The sequence below is a fragment of the Podarcis pityusensis genome (genome assembly GCF_964106645.2).
Source record: "Podarcis pityusensis genome assembly, chromosome: 13".
Taxonomy (NCBI): Eukaryota; Metazoa; Chordata; class Lepidosauria; order Squamata; family Lacertidae; genus Podarcis; species Podarcis pityusensis.
The window spans coordinates 15,557,545-15,579,280 of NC_138038.1; the positions used below are offsets into that span (position 1 = coordinate 15,557,545).

Here is a 21,736-nt window from a genome sequence, read left to right on the forward strand (position 1 = left end):
GTGCAGTGGAGTTTTGATCCAAGTACAGGTGAGAATATTGGTTAGATCAAGTCTGCATGTTCAGATCGACTAAAAAAATTAAGCGGCTCACATATGTTTGTGGCTGTTTCTGTTGGTCCTAAGTGATGTTGTGAGCACCTTGGACGCTATCTTCAGAATCCATTCTTTTCTGTTTTCCTTTTTGTCAGCCCCCCCAATATTTTGGATTCTTGTCCTCTTTCCTTTCTGCACTCTGCCTTAGCCCCAATAATTCCTCTTCCCATTTTCTTAGGCTTTAAGCTAGCATTTTAGTTCAGGGCACAGTCTGCATGATAGAATGAAAGAGGTTGAGGAAATGATTCAATTGCAAAAAAAATATGTGTGCAGCATCTTTAAAAATAACTGCTGTTTATGCATGATTCTAAACAAAAATAAGATCAAATATTAATTTAATAATCCAGGCCAGATTTAGAAATGCACCATTTTTGCCTCATCTAGGATGAATTCAGTTTAAAAAAAAAAAAATCTAAGGTGGAATATATGGGAAATATCTGTTTTTCCCCCTAGCACGGACAAAAAGAATTCTGCGACGAGGAGCACAGGAATTCATTGACTGCCTTTATGTCCCTCCATTTAATAACATGCTTTCCTCATAAAACAAAGTGAGCTATGTCACTTTTGATGCACCCTTGTTTTCCAGAATCATCTTTTGTGGAAAACACATTCATACGCTCTCAGTCTTTCCCCACATCTTGATTACAAGTAGGGTTTGAGTGGGGCTTTTGTTTGGCTAAACGCAGGTTCTAGTCCTGCTAGAGAAATCAAAACGAAAGCAGACAAGGGCCCCCAGTTTACCCTTTGCTCTCCTGATTTCTCTGCAGCTCCGGAGCACTTTGCGGCATTTCCTGGGCCTTTTTTGTGGTGGGGGCTGTTATACATTGGTGATGGTAATTGCAATTATTTATTGATTACTTGGCCTGGGATGGAATGCAATTCCGCAGCATGGATTAGTGCGTGTATATGTGCGTGTGTGCACAAAAACCTGGGAGGTGATAAAGCACGCGTGGCAAAAACACGATTAAACGGCTTGGGATCTTGGGGTCCGTTTTGGATTCCTCTGCTTTTGGTGGCCAAATAGGCACTGCTGAAAGGGCAGCATCTAAGGAGCTGCAGTGCACATTTCTCCCCCCATACATGTGCCAATAGGGGATTGTTTAGCAGGCTTTGCACCAGTACCACCTTTAGCTTTCGCTTGTGTGGTTGATATGGCTTTTATGATATGAGATTTCGGTCCATCTCCTTGCTATACTTGTTAGTCTGGAGAGGCAGTTGCCATTCTGAACAGTGTACGTGTATTGCATATACGTGACATAGAGAAAGCGAAATAAAAATCTCTCCCCCCCATCCCTCTTTCTGTGCTCATTTTGCTCAGATCTGTCCAGTTGTTGTATACGTGTGTGCCTATTTATAAGATCACCGAGTCTAAGAAAGTCAACCATCTTCTTCATTTGGGCCCTTTTGGACGGTGCTATTTTTCACTGGCAGTGTTGCATGTCAGCTGTCTCGCATGGATCGCTTTAATTTCTCGAATAATCTGAAATGTAATCCATGCCGCCCGCCCTTGTCTCACATGGAGCAGCCTTTCCTCATATTCCTGGGATGCGGAACCATTGCTGAGATAATATATCTGGAAATATTTGCCAGGTTCTGTTTGCTTTGGTTTCCTCTTTGCTCCCTTGTTGTCGGGAAGCATATCAGAAAAACAGATACCCCAGATCTTTTGAAGAAAAGAAAAGAACATAACCTGCAACATAACCTGGGGGGGGGGGGCAAGGAATGCACATTTCCCCCTGCTGAAATGACAAATCCAAAATGGGGAATTTCCCCTTTTGTTGTATTAGATTTTTTAAAACTTATTTAAAAAGACCACAATATAGTATTAATGACCTTTGCTTGGAGGGGAAAATGATTTGTGGTGAGCGCATTTTAAAAGATAGTCTTACATTTGAACAAAAGGTCTGTATTTTATCACACACACACACACACACACACACACAAAAGAAACAAAGTGTGATTTTCTTTTATAATTTTTTTAATATTGAAAAATAGCTTTGGGTTCCTTTTCTCTAGTTTGTATGTATAATAACGTATTTTCAAGCACTGATTTGCTGTGCTAAGTGTTCAAGTACAGGAACAGGATGCCGGGCGGAGAGGATGGGATATGAATTCAGCAATCTGCCGATGCCGCTGGAAACCTATATTTTCCCCAACAGAGAGCTATGTGCCACCCCTGGTTTATACACCAGTCATGGATACAGCAGCAGGATGTATCCATCAGTCTCCTGTTCTTCTGATCTTTTGATCAGGATGATTATATAGGGGCATGTCCAAATATAAAAGTTTACAATGTGCTGTGCTGTGGTTGCTAAAAGGACTGAAGAGGCATGGGGCACATTGCAGAAAGCGATACTGATGCCCTTGCATTTAGACCAGTGGTGCATGCATGTTTGAAATAATGCTGCTGATCTGATCAGCCTTTCTCAAGAAAGGTAGAGAAATCTGCAGAAATTGACTATGCAACAAGGGTCCAATGACATCGTTTAACAAATTAATATAAAATGCGCACTAAATGGATGAAAGGAACAAAGTAGCTAACCCTTGTGTCTTTAACCAGGCCAGATTAATTTGCTGCATTGGTATACAAGCTTAAGAACCCATTGGTTAGAATAGTAAGGTAGCAGAATCGTGATTGTGCGTAATATCTAGTATATGAAAACATGCTGAATTGCAATGATTGAAAAATTGCCATTGCTTATAAAGCTTTTTTTTTAAGAAACAAAGAAGCTTTTCCTTTAGCAAGATCAAGGAAAAAAGAACAGATTTTACCATATATTAAGGAGATATTCTGATGAAATGTAATCAGGTAGCTCAAAAAATAATATTAATAATAAAAAACCACATATTTTTATGTATATCAGTGTATTGATACAGTGGTGCCTCTTTCTCCAGGCATTTTCTGAGCACCTATATATATATTATCATATCATATATATATAAGCTCATATCTCTCATATATATATATATATATATATATATATATATATATGAATGAGAGAATGCCTGCCCCTGGCCATTGGGAAGGAGATGCTCAGAAAAGGCCTGGATGAAACCTCAGGAGCTGTAATGAAAGGAAAGAGAGAAAATTAGCTAGCGGTAGCTTGCATGAGTGGGAGCTCTGCTTGCTTTTGAGAGGTTCTGCTCTTGTGCAGTAGCTTTTCTCACAGGCCTTTCCTAAGGGTCCCTTGACCCCCCAGGAGTAGCTTTGGGGACCAGTTTCAAGGGGCTGTAGTGGGTGAAGAGGGCAGGAAAGTCATGTTGCATGCACGAGTACGTATTTTTTAGATACACAATCCCATATCTTCTCCACAGTTCATTATCACAAGATGTGAAGATGGCATGAAACATATCGGGCGTGCATTCTCTCCCCGCCCCCCCATGCCCATGTATTTTAATCATGTAAGAGAGTTGTCGGTTTTGCTCCCAGTTTTATCAGTTTTCTTACTCATTTCCAGAAAGGAGTGTCACATAATTGTAGACATTCATTGACTGAAACTGACTAGGGCCAAAAACAAAAAACACACAATTCCTTTAGCTGTAAAACAGCATTGAAAGTTAATTTTGTGATAAAATTACAGTGGAAAATATTACACGTTTATGTTTCCTTAATTTTGTGTGTGCGAAAGGCTTGAACTGATTTGAAACGTTATCTGATTAATATAAATTTTAGGGTTTGCCATAAAGCCTAATGAGTTTTTTTCAAAAGTAAGCCCCACTGAACCCAGTGGGAATTACTCTCGAGTAAGTTTACACAGCATTGCAGAATAAATCTTTTAAAGTTTACTACCATAGAATTTGATCAAAGTGTCCCAGATCTGTTTTCTTTGTCAACATATTTTAATTCTAATGTTAAAACATTCTCAATTCCTGCTTGTTGTTTTCCCACGTCTAATAATGAACTGTTCCCTTTCTCCAAGAAGGCAAAAAACCTCCTTGTTCTCCCACCCCTTTCAGGGGCACTTTTAAATTTATTTTCACGTTACAAATTTCTATACCACAATGTTTTGCATCTCTAAGCAGTGTACATAAAAACAGTCTTCTTAATATTAGACAAAACTGTCATTTATATAATCTAGCTCTTCAATACTAGATGATATTTTTGCCTGACCTTATTTCGGCTAAAACCATCCCCCACCCCCAGTGTTTCGCACCCAACAGTTTATTCCGAGAAGGTAATATTGCTTTTTCAACCTTCCAAACGTGCAGTGCAGAATAAACGGCTATCTGCAAAGTCAGAAGCTTATGCAATGTTGGCAACGGGCTGTTTGCAAGGTTACGTTAGTAGTTGCTGCACACATTTTCATCACTTGTAACCGAGCTATGTACTGATGATTATGCTTGAAGAAGGGTCCCTCTAGACTGCTGTTTTATTGCAGGTGTATTCTGCAACATGTTCTTGGTGGATTCATTATTCTGTTTTATTAGTTGTTCTGTGGTGCTTCCCCAGTGTAACCACGACATCGCTGTCCAGAGGACCTAGGTAAAGGTAAAGGGACCCCTGACTGTTAGGTCCAGTCGTGGCCACTCTGGGGTGGCGGCGCTCATCTCGCTTTATTGGCCGAGGGAGCTGGTGTACAGCTTCCGGGTCATGTGGCCAGCATAACTAAGCCGCTTCTGGCGAACCAGAGCAGCGCACAGAAACGCTGTTTTACCTTCCTGCCGGAGCGGTACCTATTTATCTACTTGCACTTTGACGTGCTTTCGAACTGCTAGGTTGGCAGGAGCAGGGACCGAGCAATGGGAGCTCACCCAGTCACGGGGATTCGAACCGCCGACCTTCTGATCGGCAAGTACTAGGCTTTGTGGTTTAACCCACAGTGCCACCCGCGTCCCTGTCCAGAGGACCAACAGTGCAGCTAAAGCAGAACAACCATCTTACCCTCACCCACCAATATTTGTGGCATGAAAAGTAATGCTATTTCAGCAGGAAGTTACAGGATGTGCTCCGATTGGAAATGAAGGAGTGTGGCTGTGATTCCAGCATTGCAGGATGTTGGACTAGATTGCTTCTTTCACCTCTAAAATTCAATGATTCTAAACTTCTGCTGCAGGTGGAAGGAATATTTTCTACCTTCTGAGGTTTCCCAGAACGTCAGCCACTGGACACGCGACTGAGCACTCGCACAACCAGCTCGATCCATGAGAAGGGGGCTGGGGAGAGAAAGGAACAAAGGCTTGGGACCTTAAAATTCAGTCCTACGTTCCTCAACCAGTCCTCCACTCTCTGCTCCCGTTGAATCAGAAACACTCCTGTAGCAATTTGGGCAGACTTCTTCTGTGGAGCAGCAGATCTAGAGGGATTAGCATAATTCTTCTGTCTTGTTATACAATATGACTTTGTTTTCTGCATAATGCTGTTGGAATTAACCATGCTTCCAGATATTCCCCCTCCAGCATTTTCTGAAATTTTGCAGCAAAGTCCACAAAGATGAAGTTGTAACTAGGAGCATATGTGATGGTGTTTGGCAAAAATGAGTTTTGAGCTGCTTTGCCTAGCCATTATGCATCAAACGACCTTGCCTAAAGAGATGATTTTGGAGACTAGGGGAATAAATCCTGCTGTCCAGGCAACGATGATATTCTTTTTCACATATATATATATTATTAAATTTTCTGTTTTACAATTTCAAATGCTCATTTTACATCCTTAAGATATCAATGACTTCCCTTCTTCTCTTTCCATGGTTCATTTTACATATCTTAAATCCCCGCATATTTTACAAAAACGATACCAATCAGTTTTCAGTTTATTACATCTACCAAAACGTATTTGCACTGTTGAATTTATCTTAATGCTGCCATCATTTTCAGCTGTACACAATTATTTTCCATATATTCAATAAACGTTTTTCAATCTTCTTTAAACGTATGTTCTTCTTGTTCTCTTATTCTATATGTTAAGTCTTCAAGTTGTGCATATTCTGTCACTTAAGTTGCCATCCTTCGGTTGGGTTTTCCATTTTTGGGCTTACAAAACACCAACCTCAGTTGTTGCATACATAAATAACTTTTTCTGGGGATTTCAGTCTGAATTATCCCCAACTCTGGTTTTTTGGGAAAGTAATTTAAACATTTCCCCCCCAATTCATTATAGATCATTTCCCAGGCAAGGATAATATTCAAAACTTTCTAATGTTATATCAAAGAACACTATTTTCTTCAGAATCTTTGAATTGCTGATATTGCCAGAAATTTAGTGTTATTTAGAGAATTGTCAGTGTTTCACTATTGCTCTTCCTAAGCCTACAGCTGTTTGCAGACCATATATTTAAAGCATGCTTATACATTCTCTCCACCCCAAGAATCTGGGAACTGTAGTGCTGGGAACGTTAGCTGTGTTAGGGGTTAACTACAATTCTCAGGATTCTTGTGCAGTGCTTTAAATATATATGTGATTTTTACAGCCTTAATGTTGATTCAGGTTATCCATTTAATAGTTATCTTAACAAATTTAGATCAGAAGTCTCAACAACAGCAGCAACAATAACAACAACGACAACATTTTAGTGGGGTTTTCACCTTTTCTTAAAACCCCAAAGGGAATATCTATTGGAAATGTTTCAACATGAACATCTGGTTGCTAATTGCAGCCACTCAACAGGCACCCTGAGAAAAGGTGTTTCATAAATCTGTTGACTAGCTCCTAGCAATCTCCTTTATAACAGAGATAATTTAGCTTAATAATAATAATAATACCCAACCCAAGGACAAGAGCTATAATATCTGAGTGCTTGGCTCTTGTATGATTGATTCCTTTGGACCATCCAGCACAGAAACGGCGTCTAAGCTGCTCAAAGTATTTTGCAGTTGCCATTGCAAAGTACGGTATCTTTCTGTCTACCTTCTGCCTTCTCTTTCCATCCAGTAGTTCTTTTGGCTATAACAAACTGAGAAAGTTATAATTTACAGATTAAACCCTTCCCAGAATGGGAGCTGTATCCTCTATCTTTGATCCAGGGAAGAAAGGAAGGGGTATCTTTTTTACTGTCTCATGAAGCACATTCTCTCCCTCTTTGCCTCCCCATCCCCACAAAAACAAATTGGTGGAAACAGAGACCAACATTGCTGCAGGGGTTAGAAGAGACTGAGCTTGAATTGGACAATTACCTCTTCCTTTTCCCTCTTTTTGAGTTTCCTAGTTCTTCCTGCCCCGGGTCAAGATTAAGCTTGCTCCCCTCTCTTGATGAGTTCCACATTGTGTACCTGTCACAGAGATGCATTCTTTAGCACAGATGAGTCAAATTTTTGGTCCATTGGTTCCTGTGAATGCTGAAGGTTTTAGCAATGTGTTGGGCCTATCAAGGACACTAATCTCCTTTGAATCCTGGGGCACCCAGGATGCTTCAAATCCTGCGTCCCAAGCCCTGTCTACCTTACTTGTCTTGTTGTGAGTGGGGAGCTTATCAGTGGAATGTGAGGCTGCAATCCTATACCCCTCACCTTGGAAACTCAGTAGGGTTTGCTTCCAGCTATATTTGTAAAAATTGCTCTGTTGATTGCAGTTAGAACCACTGGTTTCAGACCTAAAATGTGGTTCTTGCTTTTGGTTTTTTTGTAGAATATTTGGGAATGTGGGGGCTTCACCTTGGTCAACGGCCCAGAAAGGGCAACTAATTTTGGACCAACCCATTAAAAATGGTACTTACTCTTCTTAAACTCAGCATATTTTCAGTAGAAACTTGCACTGATTTTTATACCAGTTTAAGGGCTCATCTAGACTTCCACTTGTCCCACTTCTTTGTCCCGGGAAAACCCGACCTTTACTGCTGAATTGGAGCAGATGTCAACCACGTTTTTCATGGGTTGGTGTTTGCTCTGATTCAGCGCTGAAAAGCGTGTTTTCCTGGGGAAAGCAGTGGGGCAAACAGAAAACTGCTCGGACCCATGCTTTCTAGGCACGGGGAAAGCTGAAATGTGGACGCCATGGGTTTTTCCAAGGTTCTTGGGAGTTATAGATTGGCAAAGGTGCTGGAACTTATCTTTAAGAGATTTTCTGCTCACAGAACATCAGTATCTAGCTTCCTCATGGAGATGGTAAGGTGGTTGGTATCTGTCTGTCTTGGGAGACAATGGAGGAGTGCGCCTCTGGAGGTGAAGTCAGATTGTTGGAGAGTTACAGTGCCTGCTATGGCTGTAGAGACAGATGTGGGAGAAACATGTTCTGTTGCAACTGGGGCAAATGAAAGCATCTGGTAGGGCTGCTGCAGATACACCATGGCAGTGTGGTGTAGTGGTTAAGAGCGGTAGACTTGTAATCTGGTGAACTGGGTTCGTGTCTCCGCTCCTCCACATGCAGCTGCTGGGTGACCTTGGGCTAGTCATACTTCTTTGAAGTCTCTCAGCCCCACTCACCTCACAGAGTGTTTGTTGTGGGGGAGGAAGGGAAAGGAGAATGTTAGCCGCTTTGAGACTCCTTTGGGTAGTGATAAAGCGGGATATCAAATCCAGACTCTTCTCCTTCTTCTTCTTCTTCTGTCTGTACTTCTCCCAGTAGTCATTCTTCCTCTTGCCATTGCTATGGTACTATGAAACCAATGTAAGTCTTTGCAGACATACATTCAAACTCTTCTTTTTCAGCTTGCACAATCCTTTAGGGACTCGGATCCCATGTAAGCCATTTCTCTTCGGGATCCAGTAATGATGCTATGTGCTTCTGCTGGAATTTGCATAAAAAGAGTCCTGATGTATCTGACTAAAGGTCCAGTTGGTTCAGCAACATTTCCCCAGCAGTGGAAATCCAGAAGCAGAGACTGCAAGCTTTGTGCAACACTACACCCCCACCCCCAATTTGGTATGTAGAGGTATAATGCTTCTTTGCAGCTATCCTGGCTGTTTATAGATAAATTCTTGGAATTATCCCCCCTTCTAATATTCTTTCAAGTCACCTAAGCCATAACCACATATTGTAGTGCAAGGATCCTCACACTTTCTACCCCCAGTGCCCACAGGAGACCCCAGAAAATCCCTATTCTGGAGCCTGATAATGCATTTCCAGATCTCTGTTCCAGTTGGTCCATGATGGAGCATTGCAGACCCTCCAGGTGTCCCTATTTTCCAGGGACAGTCCCAGATTTACAGAAGCCGTCCCGGTTTCTGATTTGATCCCGGAATGTCCCTCTTTTCTTTAGGATGTCCCCATTTTAATTGGAGAAATGTTGGTGGGTATGGAGTTATGCAACCCCTGAGCCAAGGAGATACGTAACTATGCAACCTTTAGAAGACATCTGAAGGCAGTCCTGCATAGGAAAGTTTTTTTTAAAATGTTTAATGTTTTATTATGTTTTTATATATGTTGGAAGCCACCCAGAGTGTCTGGTGCAACCTGGTCAGATGGGTATGGTATAAATAATAAAATTGTTATTATTATGGAATAGGACATCCCTCTTTTCATCGGAGAAATGTTGGAAAGTATGAGCATGTGCTTTGCATGAATAAGGTTGCAGTTCCAATCCTTGGCCTCTTCAAGAAGGCCTGGGAAAGACCCCTGGTCTGATACTATTGAGAGCTACAGTCAGGCAGCATGGGCAGATTCTATAGAAGGCAGCTTCCTATTTACCTATGTTCACTTCCGCACCCTTCTTGCAGTTTCCATTTGAGGAGAAGTCACCCAAGTCCATACTGGGCAGATGGGGATGCATTCAAAATGGAGTATCCTTGTCAAAAGCATTCTTTGTTTCAACACAGCATCTTCTCTATGCTAGCTTGACAGAATATGGCCAGCAGCTCCCGTAGCTACCCTGAAGATGCTGTCACCAGCACGGATCACTGAGCCGGCTGCAACTGGGGACCACGTGATGCAGGCTAAAAACATATTCTGCCTCTACGAAGCTGGCGTAACCAAAAGGCTCCCAAAAATCTCTTTCCTGATGCTCAAGGTATAGGGGCACAGTTTTCACAGAATGGCCTGAGAATTTGGGAGATGTGGTGGCCCATTATTAAAAAAGGAGTGGACTCTTAGCATGATATGAGCACATAATGCGGCAGAGTAGCAGTTCCTCACCTGGCGTCGCTGTGTCCTATTTCATTAAACTCTTTTGTGACAAATTGCAAAGGGTAAGGCGGGAGGGACAGGGGAGGAGAGGTTGGGGTGGTTCTCTTAGTGCCTTCAAAAATAATAAATGCTGTTTTAAAAATACATATCTAAAATATAACATACCTAAGATTTTAGAGACCTTTTTAAACAGTTATAGCAAGACTGGTGTTGGTACAAGAGCACCCAAAATCAGAAAAGAGATTCAGTTTCCCATCAGTCTGTGTGTCTTCATAGCAAGAATCTGGAATCAGGCAGCAGTTTTCTGTTCCGACCTGTATTCGTCACAATTGCCTCATTACATCTGTATTCACATACATATAAAGCATTCTTGTACCACTTGAACAGCTCCCTCCCAAAGAATCCTGGGGACTGTAGTTTGTTAGGGGTGCTGGGAATTGCACGTCAAAGTGCAAGTAGATAAATAGGTACCACTCCGGCGGGAAGGTAAACGGCGTTTCCGTGCGCTGCTCTGGTTCACCAGAAGCGGCTTAGTCATGCTGGCCACATGACCCGGAAGCTGTACGTCGGCTCCCTCAGCCAATAAAGCGAGATGAGCGCCGCAACCCCAGAGTCGGCCACGACTGGACCTAATGGTCAGGGGTCCCTTTACCTTTTTAACAGCTGTCAGAACCTTTAAACTACCGTTCCCAGGATTCTTTTGGGGAAGCCATGAATGCTAAAATATTGCTTTGAATGTGTGGTGTTGAGGTGATGGAATGTTTTGGGACTGGGGATAGGTTGTGGTGCTTTTATCATCCATACAAACAACATTCTCTAACCAGTGTGGTGTAGTGGTTAAGAACGGTAGTCTCGTAATCTGGGGAACCGGGTTCGCGTCTCCGCTCCTCCACATGCAGCTGCTGGGTGACCTTGGGCCAGTCACACTTCTTTGAAGTCTCTCAGCCCCACTCACCTCACAGAGTGTTTGTTGTGGGGGAGGAAAGGAAAGGAGAATGTTAGCCGCTTTGAGACTCCTTAGGGTAGTGATAAAGCGGGTTATCAAATCCAAACTCTTCTCCTTCTTCTTCTTCTTCTTCTTCTTCTTCTTCTTCTTCTTCTTCCGATCAGTTTTTCATACACCCAAGCCAAGGGACATCAGGCCGTCATTGTGTTGGGGTCCCCCCCCCATTCAACAAGGCTACAACCTGGGGATTTTCTTCTCAATGTTTCCATGTTCTCAGGGGTCTTCTTGCAATCCTTCTCGAAGGACAGCATCCTCATCAGAACTCAGACCGAGGCCTCAGGAGTCTTGAAGCGAGTGGTGCAGTTATTTATTGGAAATGATACTGTACTTTTCTTAATGTTTCTGTGGGCAACCCAAATAATCAAGTACTGCACACCTTCCAAGTTCTGCTCCTTCTCCATGTGCTATCTCCCTCTCCCAGTTGCCTAGGCTCCAGTAGTGGCCACTTCAGCTGCCAGTAAGCAGTAGAAAGAAGAACCACAGAGTGAAAATATGGCAGCTTCCATAGCCAGATAGAGAGGGGTGTGTGTGTTTGAGAGAAAGAGGATCATTTACAAAGGGCATGTAGGCAGGGGCTTAGTTTGCAGAGTTCCATGCCCCTTGCCTCTTAAATTCTCTGATTTATTTTCAACAGAGGAAAACTGGGAGAGTAAAGGGGTCGTTGGGCTGTGGATAACTAGGGCCAGGGCCTTTTCAGTAATGGCCCCGACTTGGTGGAACGCTCTGTCACAAGAGACTAGGGCCCTGTGGGACTTGACATCTTTCTGCAGGGCCTGCAAAACAGAGCTGTTCCACCTGGTCTTTGGTTTGGACTCAGTCTGACCCTTATGTTTCCCTCCTTTGTGGTTTTGATCTATGGGCTACTTATGGTTTTGATCTATGGGCTACTTATGGCTTTGATCTATGGGCTACTTTTAAAATGAGGCTGCATTTTAAATTGTATTTTAACCTGTATTTTAAATTGTTTTCCCCGCTATTATGTTTTTACTGTAATTTTACTGGTGTTAGGTGCCCTGAGCCTGGCTCTGGCCAGGAAGGGAGGGGTATAAATAAAATTATTATTATTACTACACTACTATTACTATTATTATTATTAATTGTGATGCATCCTTTGCAGGCTTTGCAGATCAAACACATTGGGAATACGGTACACTTCTGATGGGGAGAGGGGGTGAATGGATGAAATGTGGGTGTTTGCGTTTTATTGTGACTTTTGTCTTGTTCCTGCTTACTATTTTTTTTTCAGTTTTCCAGTGTCAGCTTTGCAAAAACAATAATAGTTACGGTATGCATCTGTCATAAAGGAGGTGTGTCAGAGAAAGGGGGTAGTTTTCAGATCCTTTTGAGAAGCAAGTTTCGCCTGAGCTGTTGTCAGAAAAAGGCAGAATCTGCCCATATTTTGAAACCTTGTTGTGGGGCCAAAATGCATGTGGCATGGGGAGATCCACAGTTGATCTCCCCATGTTTTGCTTTAATGAAGGAAGTGGGGGGTGGGTTACTTCAGATTGGATTGCAGCAGCACCGCAGGCAGTTTAATCCTTCTCCTGTGGGCCGTTTTGTAATCAACCTCTCCCCCACACAGCTGCTTCCCAACTCTCACCTGTGTCTCACCTGCTCTTGCCAACGTGGGTGGTAAGGCAGCAGGGTGGTTTGGGGCGGGGGGAGTCATCACAAGAACAGCCTGAGAAGAAAAGGGTCCCCCACCCAAAAAACAAAAACAAAACCCCTCTCAGAACAGTACAGTGGTACCTCGGGTTACAGACGCTTCAGGTTACAGACACTTCAGGTTACAGACTCCACTAACCCAGAAATAGTACCTTGGGTTAAGAACTTTGCTACAGGATGAGAACAGAAATTGTGTGGCGGTGGCGCGGTGGCAGCAGGAGGCTCCATTAGCTAAAGTGGTACCTCAGGTTAAAAACAGTTTCAGGTTAAGAATGGACCTACAGAACGAATTAAGTTCTTAACCCGAGGTACCACTGTACTTGATTCCAGATCTTCCAGCTTCATTTGTAGTTTGATCCCAAGATATTGCTTGAAGCGGGAAACTGATTTTCTTACTTTTCTGCAGCATATACAATATTTTAACAGTCCAATAGATGTCATCATCTTGTACCTACTGCAAGCTTTCCTACCTAGCAGCTTATAGTCCATCCTGATTTATCCTCCAGTCTCCCCTGCTTTTCAGCTAGAAAGGTCATTTGAATTCTTGATTCCCTTTTCTCACTCCTTCCTTTGTGCATCCTTTTCTCCAATGGAAGAGGGGTCATTTCTTCCATTCTCCGTTAGGCTCTTTTTCAGATGCTCCTGTCTGAAATAGGGTTCAGCTTTTTTTACGGGGAGAAGTTGTGTGCTTCTTACGATAGAAGCAAAAAAAATATATAAATCTAAATTCTGGACTCAAGGAAAGCAGTAATCTGTGAGTTGTGTGCAACCTGTGATTATGCATTATTATGCATGGTTGATTTTGCTTTTGCTATTATTGATGTCTTGGATCCCACAGCCACTTCAGATGCTGTGATTAGCAGAGAATCGGGCTAAAACGTTTAAAACAAGAATACGTTACGGGGCAACCATTGGAAATCCTGTTCAGCCTCCACCACTCTGGGCTAAAGCATTGCCTTTATACTTTTGGACTTTGCAGCCGTGAAGGCTAGACTGATGCTTTTAAAAAGAAAGGATCGAGGCTGAGATTCTTGCTGTGCACAGATTTCTGCACTTTCGTGGTGGAATTGTGACATCCGCAGTCTTGTGTAATGGGCAGTGAACATAACATCTGTTCTTCCTGCCAAGCTAATGCACCCAAGGGGCAGTGATTTTCAGCAGATAGCAACTGTGGTCCCAAATACTTTTCAGGAGCATGTTCTGAAACAGGGCCACACCGCCCTCCCTCTCTTAAAGATAAAAGCAGCCAAGTTAAGCAGATATGTTTAAATTCATGGCGTTAGTGAAGTCTATGATGCAACCCTATGATGCTACTTGCATACCTGGAACAGAGTTGAAAAGATATTCTTCACAGCAGTATAAAATGTCTTGATTTTAAACATACGTTTTAGAAATACATTCTCAGTGAATGGAAATGTTAAACTTATGAACCCATTTTGTGGGTCAGGGTTTGTTGAGTGCAACTGTGAGAAGCAGTATCTGGTACCCGAAGTCAGGGGAAGAGTCATGAGGTGCTTCCAGGTATCGACTTCCTCAGCAACAGCAGGACTACAAGGGGAAGTACATCTAAGTCAGGGGTCAGCAGCCTAAGGCCCATGGGCTGGAAGCAGCCCACAGTGGCCGTTTGACCGGCCTACGAGCCGCCCCCGAACCAAGCTGCCCACTCGTGCGCTGCACTAAACCAGTGCAGCGCAGCGCAGGGACTCGCTTCCGCGGCTCTGGAAATCACGTCTGCACAGACGCAGATGCCAAAAATCACAGGCTTGCGTGCACGCACAATCTGGCCCAAGAAGGCATCTCTGTGGGACCAATCTGGCCCAGGCAAGATAAACCTTGCCGACCCCTGATCTAAGTAATAATAGGTACTAGTGAATGGGAGTGGGGTGGCTATGCCACTGTTTTTGAGCACCCTACGGAGGTGCTGCCCTAACGATATGATATGATACAATATGATAATCTTCATTGTCATTGTCCCATACAGAACAACGAAATTGAAAATCTACATCAGACATTCAGAAACCAACAAATCTGCTATCCCAGCCTGGTTAGCCCACTAAAAACTCTGATGCCCCATAATTAAATACAATACACTCCCATAGAGACTATCTTACACTGCGTTTAAAACCAAAATCGCATTTGAATAGAAACTGTTTCTCAGGCGGCTAGTCCTAGTCTTTATAACCCTGTACCTTCTCCCAGAAGGCAGAAGCTGAAAGAGATTATTTCTGGGGTGCGCACTATCCTGCACTATCTCTGCAGCTTTCTTATGGCACTTGGAAGCATAGATTTGATCCAAGGTGGGGAGAGTGCACCCAATTATCCTCTCTGCAGTCTTTACAACCCTGGACAACATTGTTTTTTCCCTGACCGTGCAGCTCCCAAACCACACACACAGACCATAAGTTAATACACTCTCAACAGTACAATGGTAAAATGCCAGAGTGAAGTGGAATATGGAAGCAGCCTAATCTACATCTTCTCAGTTTTGAAATGAGGCAGTCCATGGTGCTGCCCATGAGATGCTGCTTATTGCTTCAGGGGAGAGGTCCTTCTCAAATGTGTGCTTCTGGACAGCAGTAAGCTCTTGGCGCAGAAATCTGTGGTTCGGCAGGCATGGGATGAAGCTTAATTCAGGTCCTTCATTCCTGCTCCATGCAGAATTTGGGGCAAGCACTTCCTTAACTGTACTCAAACCTCTGGAGGTTCAGACGCACATAAATTTTTGTTGGCTACTTTAGTTTCCTAAATCGTTCCGATGCTAACCATGGGATAGAATCCAGCAGGAAGCTCCGTGGGCAATTCCCCTTGAAACGAGACCTGCTCAAGGGCGCTACTAATCTCTTGTGCAGCACCTGTTCATTACCCTGTTCATTTTGCGCGAAATGTTTTCACTGGGCCCTGCCTGCAGTGGTTTACTCCTCCTTGTCCCCCTGCCCCGAATCTAGTTCTGCATATTTTGGAGCACAGATTAGCAACCCTGATGGACAAGAATTGCCAAATAAAATAGAAGTTAATGATACGGCTTAAGTACACCTTGGCACTGATCAACTTCCTCTGTAAAAGGCTGCTCCAAGGGTGTCCTATGTTTGTTCACAATGCATAGTTCTCTGTCTGATGCCTTTGGCCATTCAAACAGATAGCTAACTGGAAAAGTTGGACAAGATCTGTCAGTTCCCTAATCCCTTTCCCTCTTATCTTTCGTTTCCAGTCAAACCAAGGAAGTGATAAATAGGCCTTCTTTTCTAAATTATATGTAAAAGGCTGCTTCTCCTCCTTCAAGGGAAACAAAAGTTCAATTCTTCCTCCATAGTGTTTGGTTCCCCGGCCCAGGAGCAAGCTATGGTTCAAATAAGAAGTGTAAGTGGTATTTCATTGAACACTGGAAGAACAAATTCACCTGGTTGCAGTTTCACTATGAACAAAAGCTATGTTCTGCAACAAGTGCTGTCAGGTTCTGAGAAACAAGCACTGCAAAGCTGAGAAGGCCTTCACCGTGGGCACAGATAGCTTCCAGCGTTGTGCCCTCCTGCATCATGTCACCCCGGGGGCTCACCGGCAGGCCCTGGCAGTCAACAAGGAGCAGTTGGCTTTTGAGACACAGGTGCAAAGCCGCCAGCAGCTGTATTCAGATGTCAAAGCGGAAGTCAGCCCTATCAAGGTAGCTGTCTTCACCGCAGTCAACTGGATGGCCAAGAAGGAGGTTTCCAATGAGAAATACTCCTCTTTGCTTGAGCTGCAGAAGTTCAGTCTCTGCCCAGCACTGCTGACCTGTGAGCACAGCAGATACAGTCATACCTCAGGTTACATACGCTTCAGGTTACATACGCTTCAGGTTACAGACTCTGCTAACCCAGAAATATTACCTTGTGTTAAGAACTTTGCTTCAGGATGAGAACAGAAAGCGTTCTCCGGCGGCACAGCAGCAGCAGGAGGTCCCATTAGCTAAAGTGGTGCTTCAGGTTAAGAACAGTTTCAGGTTAAGAACGGACCTCCAGAACGAATTAAGTACTTAACCCGAGGTACCACTGTACTGCCATTCCACCGGCATCTAAGCAACACAAGGCATCTCTTGAGTGCACGCTGACTTTTTGTGTGCACTGCTTGAAGTGGTCTCTCTCTCTCTCTCTCTCTCTCTCTCTCTCTCTCTCTCTCGTGTGTGTGTGAGAGAGAGAGAGAGAGAGTATACACATTCTGTATTCCAGAAGTGTCCAAAATCTTTGCCTAGAAAACCCAGATTTTGTGATTGGAATAAAATGTGCAACAAAGGTTTCTTGGCATTAATTTCTTTTGCATAATTTATTGAGCTTCAGTTTATTTAGAGTTTTTTTTACTTACTCAGGAAACAAAAAAAAGCGGGGTGCTGGCAGTGATAACGTTTTAACATTTACTTTGGGGTATTAATTCTTGTAACAACCTTGTTAAGATTAGGCCAGTATTGTCTCCATGTTCTTAAAAAAAATCTATTATTAGTATTATTATTAAAAATGTTTATTACAGAAAAAGACTGCATACACACACACACACAAATTCATATATACATAATCTCCATATTCTTAACCACTATGCCTTGCATTGCTAGAGAGGAATGGGAAAATACAGAGTTTAGCTTACATTGCTAGAAGGGTTAGAGACGAGGGGTTGTATCCATTGTTAGTCACACTCAGATTAGCCCTACTGAAATTAATGGACCTGGTTAACTAGGATATATTAATTTCAATGGGTTTGTTCTAAGTTGGGGTGAAAACCACTCTCTTGATGCTACTTTCTGCACATCGCCCCAATGGTAGGATTGGAACCACTGTAATACAGTTGACCCAGTTCCCATTCTTTGGATCCGGTCCAGGAGGATACCGTAGTCGATGGTATCAAAAGCCAACAAGAGATCAAGAAACAGGGGCAAAGTCACGTTGTTCCTGTCCTCCTTTCTATAGAGGTTATTCATCAGAGCGACCAATGACAATTCAGTTCCATGGCCAGGCCTGAACCCAAATTCGAATGGTTTTAAATCATCTAAATATGCCTACACCAGAAGCTTTTAACAGTTTCATAGAGAGGAATTGCTAACTGTAAAGAGTCTTAAAAAATGAGACTTTTTCTTTTTAAATAAGAGGCCCATAATAGTTAAATACTGAGCCCTGTAATGAGAAAAGCAACTTAAATTAGCATAAGAGATTACAGAGGTTTCCTTTTTAAAGCAAATTCTTTTTCCACATTCTCAGCTAGTCCATGAACATAGTCACCCAGCCAAAGCAACAAGAGCTCAGAGGAAGAGGAAAAAGGGGGGAAATCTTTTAATTTTACCAGCATTTCATGCCTATTAAAATCAAATTAATTTGCCTGATCTTGAGCGTTTGCCAGTTGTTTTGCATAAATAAGGGTCTCTGTTTTATGGAAGATAAACATGCTAATTAGATTTCTCTCTATTTCACTCACACACACAGATGCACGCGCACACACACATACACACACAAACTATCCTGCAGACTTTGCTTTTTTTTAAAAAAAAAGGAAGGAGGGGGTAGGGTTAGTAATTAAAATATTTCAACAAAATGGAATGAAATGTACCCAGACCTTGGAGCAGCGTTCACTGGAAGGAACTGGTGAAATGAGCAATAATGGCCAGTCTTTGGTTTGCAAATGGAGACAAGTTCATACAAAATTGGACAATCCTGCTTTTGCATGGTAGTGAGATGCACAAGGCTGGCATGCTTTCTGAAAGTAATTACCCCCCTTTAAAAAATTAAAAAATCCACAGTTCACCTGGATATTTTGAGCCTGCGAAATAAAGATCAGTATATTGAGAAGGGAGAAGAGTGTATTGTGTCTCCTAATGTCTCCTGTATGGATCACAAAAATGGGGTGACATAATGTCTTGCCCCACAGGGATCACTGCATACCCCAAGTAGTGTTTCTCTATCACTGCAGGTTGTGTGTGCAAACTGGTATCATCCTCTGCTGGATATAATTGTCACAAACCAAAGAAGGTTTAGCTGGCAATCATAATTTTTGCCCTAAGCATGGCAAAAGACCTTTCAAAGGGGAGGCAACATGGTCACAGGACCCTGTGGCATAGGGCTCATCCAGACCTCATTTTGTGCCACATTTCCAGGCACAGGTCCGTGCTATAAAACCTATGTCCGAGTGCTTTTTGGGGGGGGGGGTTTCCCCACAAAAACTCACTCTTTACGGACAAATAGGAGCAAACAGCAAACCACGGAAAACCCAATTTGCTGTTTGCTCCGATTCAGCATTAAAGAGTGAGTTTTCGTCGGGAAAGCACCGGGGGCGGGGCAGGGGGAGCGCTTGGACACGGCAGGTGCCTAGAAAGCACAGGGCAAAATGTAAGTGTGGATGAGCCTATAGCTGAAAATCATCAAGGAAAGCAAAATCAGAGATACAAAAAAGAAGAAATTTCTCTTTCCTGTTAACAATCTACATATTTTTAAGAGGCTCACTTCATTTCTAAAGAACCCGAGTTTTCTGCAAGTTGAAACTTGTTGTAAGCATTCATATATGCATTTCCCCACACACACTCTGTCCCCCTGAACTTTGGTCCTAATCTCACTGATGCCAGACAGCCATTGCCAAAGTCCTACACAGTGAAGACAAGCTTAGGCTGAAGATCTCACCTTTCATTTGGTTAGTGGTGGAAGAGATGCTGGATGCACTGGAATGAAGAAACCTTGTTGTTTTTTTTAACACCACTAGCTCCCCTCATGAAGGCCAAACTTCCATCATGTTCTGTGGCATCATTCAGCTTCCAGACAGTGAGGGCTACACAGCAGTCAAGGCGTACCAACCATGAAAGTTGCATGGCTGAAACTCTGGAGGTTCCTCCCTGTTAACCCACAGACACTGTGGTGTGGGATCTAAGGTGAAATCCAGCTTTCCTCTTCTCACTGAGATACACTCCCTCTCTCACCAGTGGAGCGGTCTGCTGCTGGCATCAAAGGAAATCTTAGATAAAAGATTATGCACCAAAGTCGTGGATGCTGTCTACCCGCTGTGTGCCAGCTTCACAGCAGAAAACAATCGTATCCAGCACTTGCAGAGTGTCTTTGAGTTCTGTGAAGTAAACATGGAAAGGTCAAGGGCCATCCACTGGAGTGCCATCTTGCCAGCCGTGGAGATTATAGATGCCTCTTGGCCAGCCTTGTTGTGTCCGCTGGAGGCTGAGTCAGAGAGATATCCACTGGCATTTGGTCTCTGTGGGGAGCTGAAGAAATTCAGTTCCCTCGCTTTCACTAAGCTGCTTCCAGACACCTTGCCCATTTTCCAGAAACTGAACAAGTTATTCCAGCTAAAGAACTTTGATCTCTCCATATTGAAACCTGTTGTCTCTGCCACCATTATCAGCCTCCAAAACCAGATCAAAACTAATGGCTACAACTTCAAAGGGTTCCTTAAGGAACTCAATGAGCAGCACCACTGTGAGGACCAGAATGTACGGAGTTGGTTCTGCAACGAAGGTGTGGAATTGACTGACTGTTCCAGGGCACGCTTGACAAAATTTGAACATTTCAAGGATACTTTCTTAAAGTGTATGTGGTGCAAACTGCAGGATACATTCCCTAGCACTTCTCTGGAAATGATAAACACTTTCTCCACCATATTTAACCCCAAATGCTATCCTCACTTTTTAGAGGAAATTGGGAGCTATGGTGCGGATGAACTGAACTTCCTTTTGCAGACGTATTCCTGTGTGGTGAGACTCCAGCGAGCACTGAACGACTATCCCTTCTTTAAAAAGGTAGTATTTAGCCTCAACCAGCTTTCCTACAAAGACCTTTGTGCTAAGCTGGTCTATTGGAATTCTGAGATGCATGAATTGTTCCCAGACTTTGCCATCATGGCTGCAATAGCTTTGGTGATGCCTTTTGGCTCTGCATTGTATGACAAAATCAGCAAAGGAATTCAACTCCCAGTGGGGCTTTTCAAAAGAAGACCAGGGCTTCTCCAGCATTCCCATTGATCGACCAACCCTCAACAAGTTTGATTTCACTTTAGCCATTGAGTATTATGAAAGCATGAGAGGAATGGACTTTCTAATGGCACAGGCCAAGTAAGGTTTAGAAAGGGATGTTAGGAACACAACTTGAACTGAACCACAGCATTCTGTGAAAGTGTTAAATTTTGCCAAAATTACTTGGACTGAGGGGCAGGTAGAGAATGTGGAGTGCCTTACATTTTTAACTAAAGTACTTAAAGGTCAATGTGCTTTTTCCTACCTACTTTTTTCCTACCCAGCAAACAATCATCTTACCCCATCCTTAACTGCACTGAGTTTCAGGTTCCCAAATTCTGTGTATAACTAGTCCCAATATGAGTTTCCTGCATTTGGAAAGGGTCTGTTATTACTGAAGAAAGAGGGAAGGATGTGTCTTCTGGTTTATCCCCAGTTCTCCTAAGGTCACTGTTTTTCTGAGTTTACAGAACCCTTTTCTGTATGTCTCGCAAGTTGCTCTAAGTAAGTTATGACTTTGGCCCTCCAGGTTTGCTGAAGCACATCTTCCATCGGCCCCAGCAAGCATGGCCAAGGACCAGCAATGATGGGAATTGTAGTTCAGCAACATCTGGAGGACAAAAGGTTCCCCACATCTGGTAGACGTCGTCAATAAATCTGTTCCCTTACTGGAGAGCAAGAGATACCAGCTACCCCTTCTGCAAAATTCTGGAAGGTGAAAGAGACACCCACATAACCTTCTAGGTGTGGGTGGAGAGGAAGGATGAACTTGTCTATAATTGTCTCTGTAATTGTCACTGATCTTTTTCATGCTGGGAGCAGAACCCTTGGGCACTTCCAGGCTGCTATTTTTGGATGGGATTTGATCACATACTAGCAAATTCAGGTTGCAGAGTTTTAGTTGATTGGAAGGTCTTACAAAACAAACCCTCTGCCCCCTAATGATCAGATTTTTTTATTTTTTTTATTTTTTATTTTGCAACAAGGAAAGGTAACAGGAAAATGCAGAAGGAAT

The 21,736-nt window shown here is 43.0% G+C and overlaps 2 protein-coding genes across 10 annotated transcripts in view; both read left to right on the forward strand.

The window, feature by feature from the left end:
* Positions 1–21,736, forward strand: part of ZNF385C (zinc finger protein 385C) — a 159,780-nt gene that overhangs the window by 89,680 nt on the left and 48,364 nt on the right. The window lies entirely within an intron of this gene.
* LOC308461810 (uncharacterized protein C17orf113) lies at positions 4,187–20,911 on the forward strand (the record flags this gene model as incomplete). Its single annotated transcript, XM_080978975.1, is given in 7 exon segments — positions 4,187–4,268; positions 16,089–16,181; positions 16,184–16,558; positions 19,337–19,431; positions 19,435–19,443; positions 19,684–20,675; positions 20,677–20,911. Coding segments are annotated over 7 exon segments (1,794 nt in total). The 3' UTR covers positions 20,825–20,911.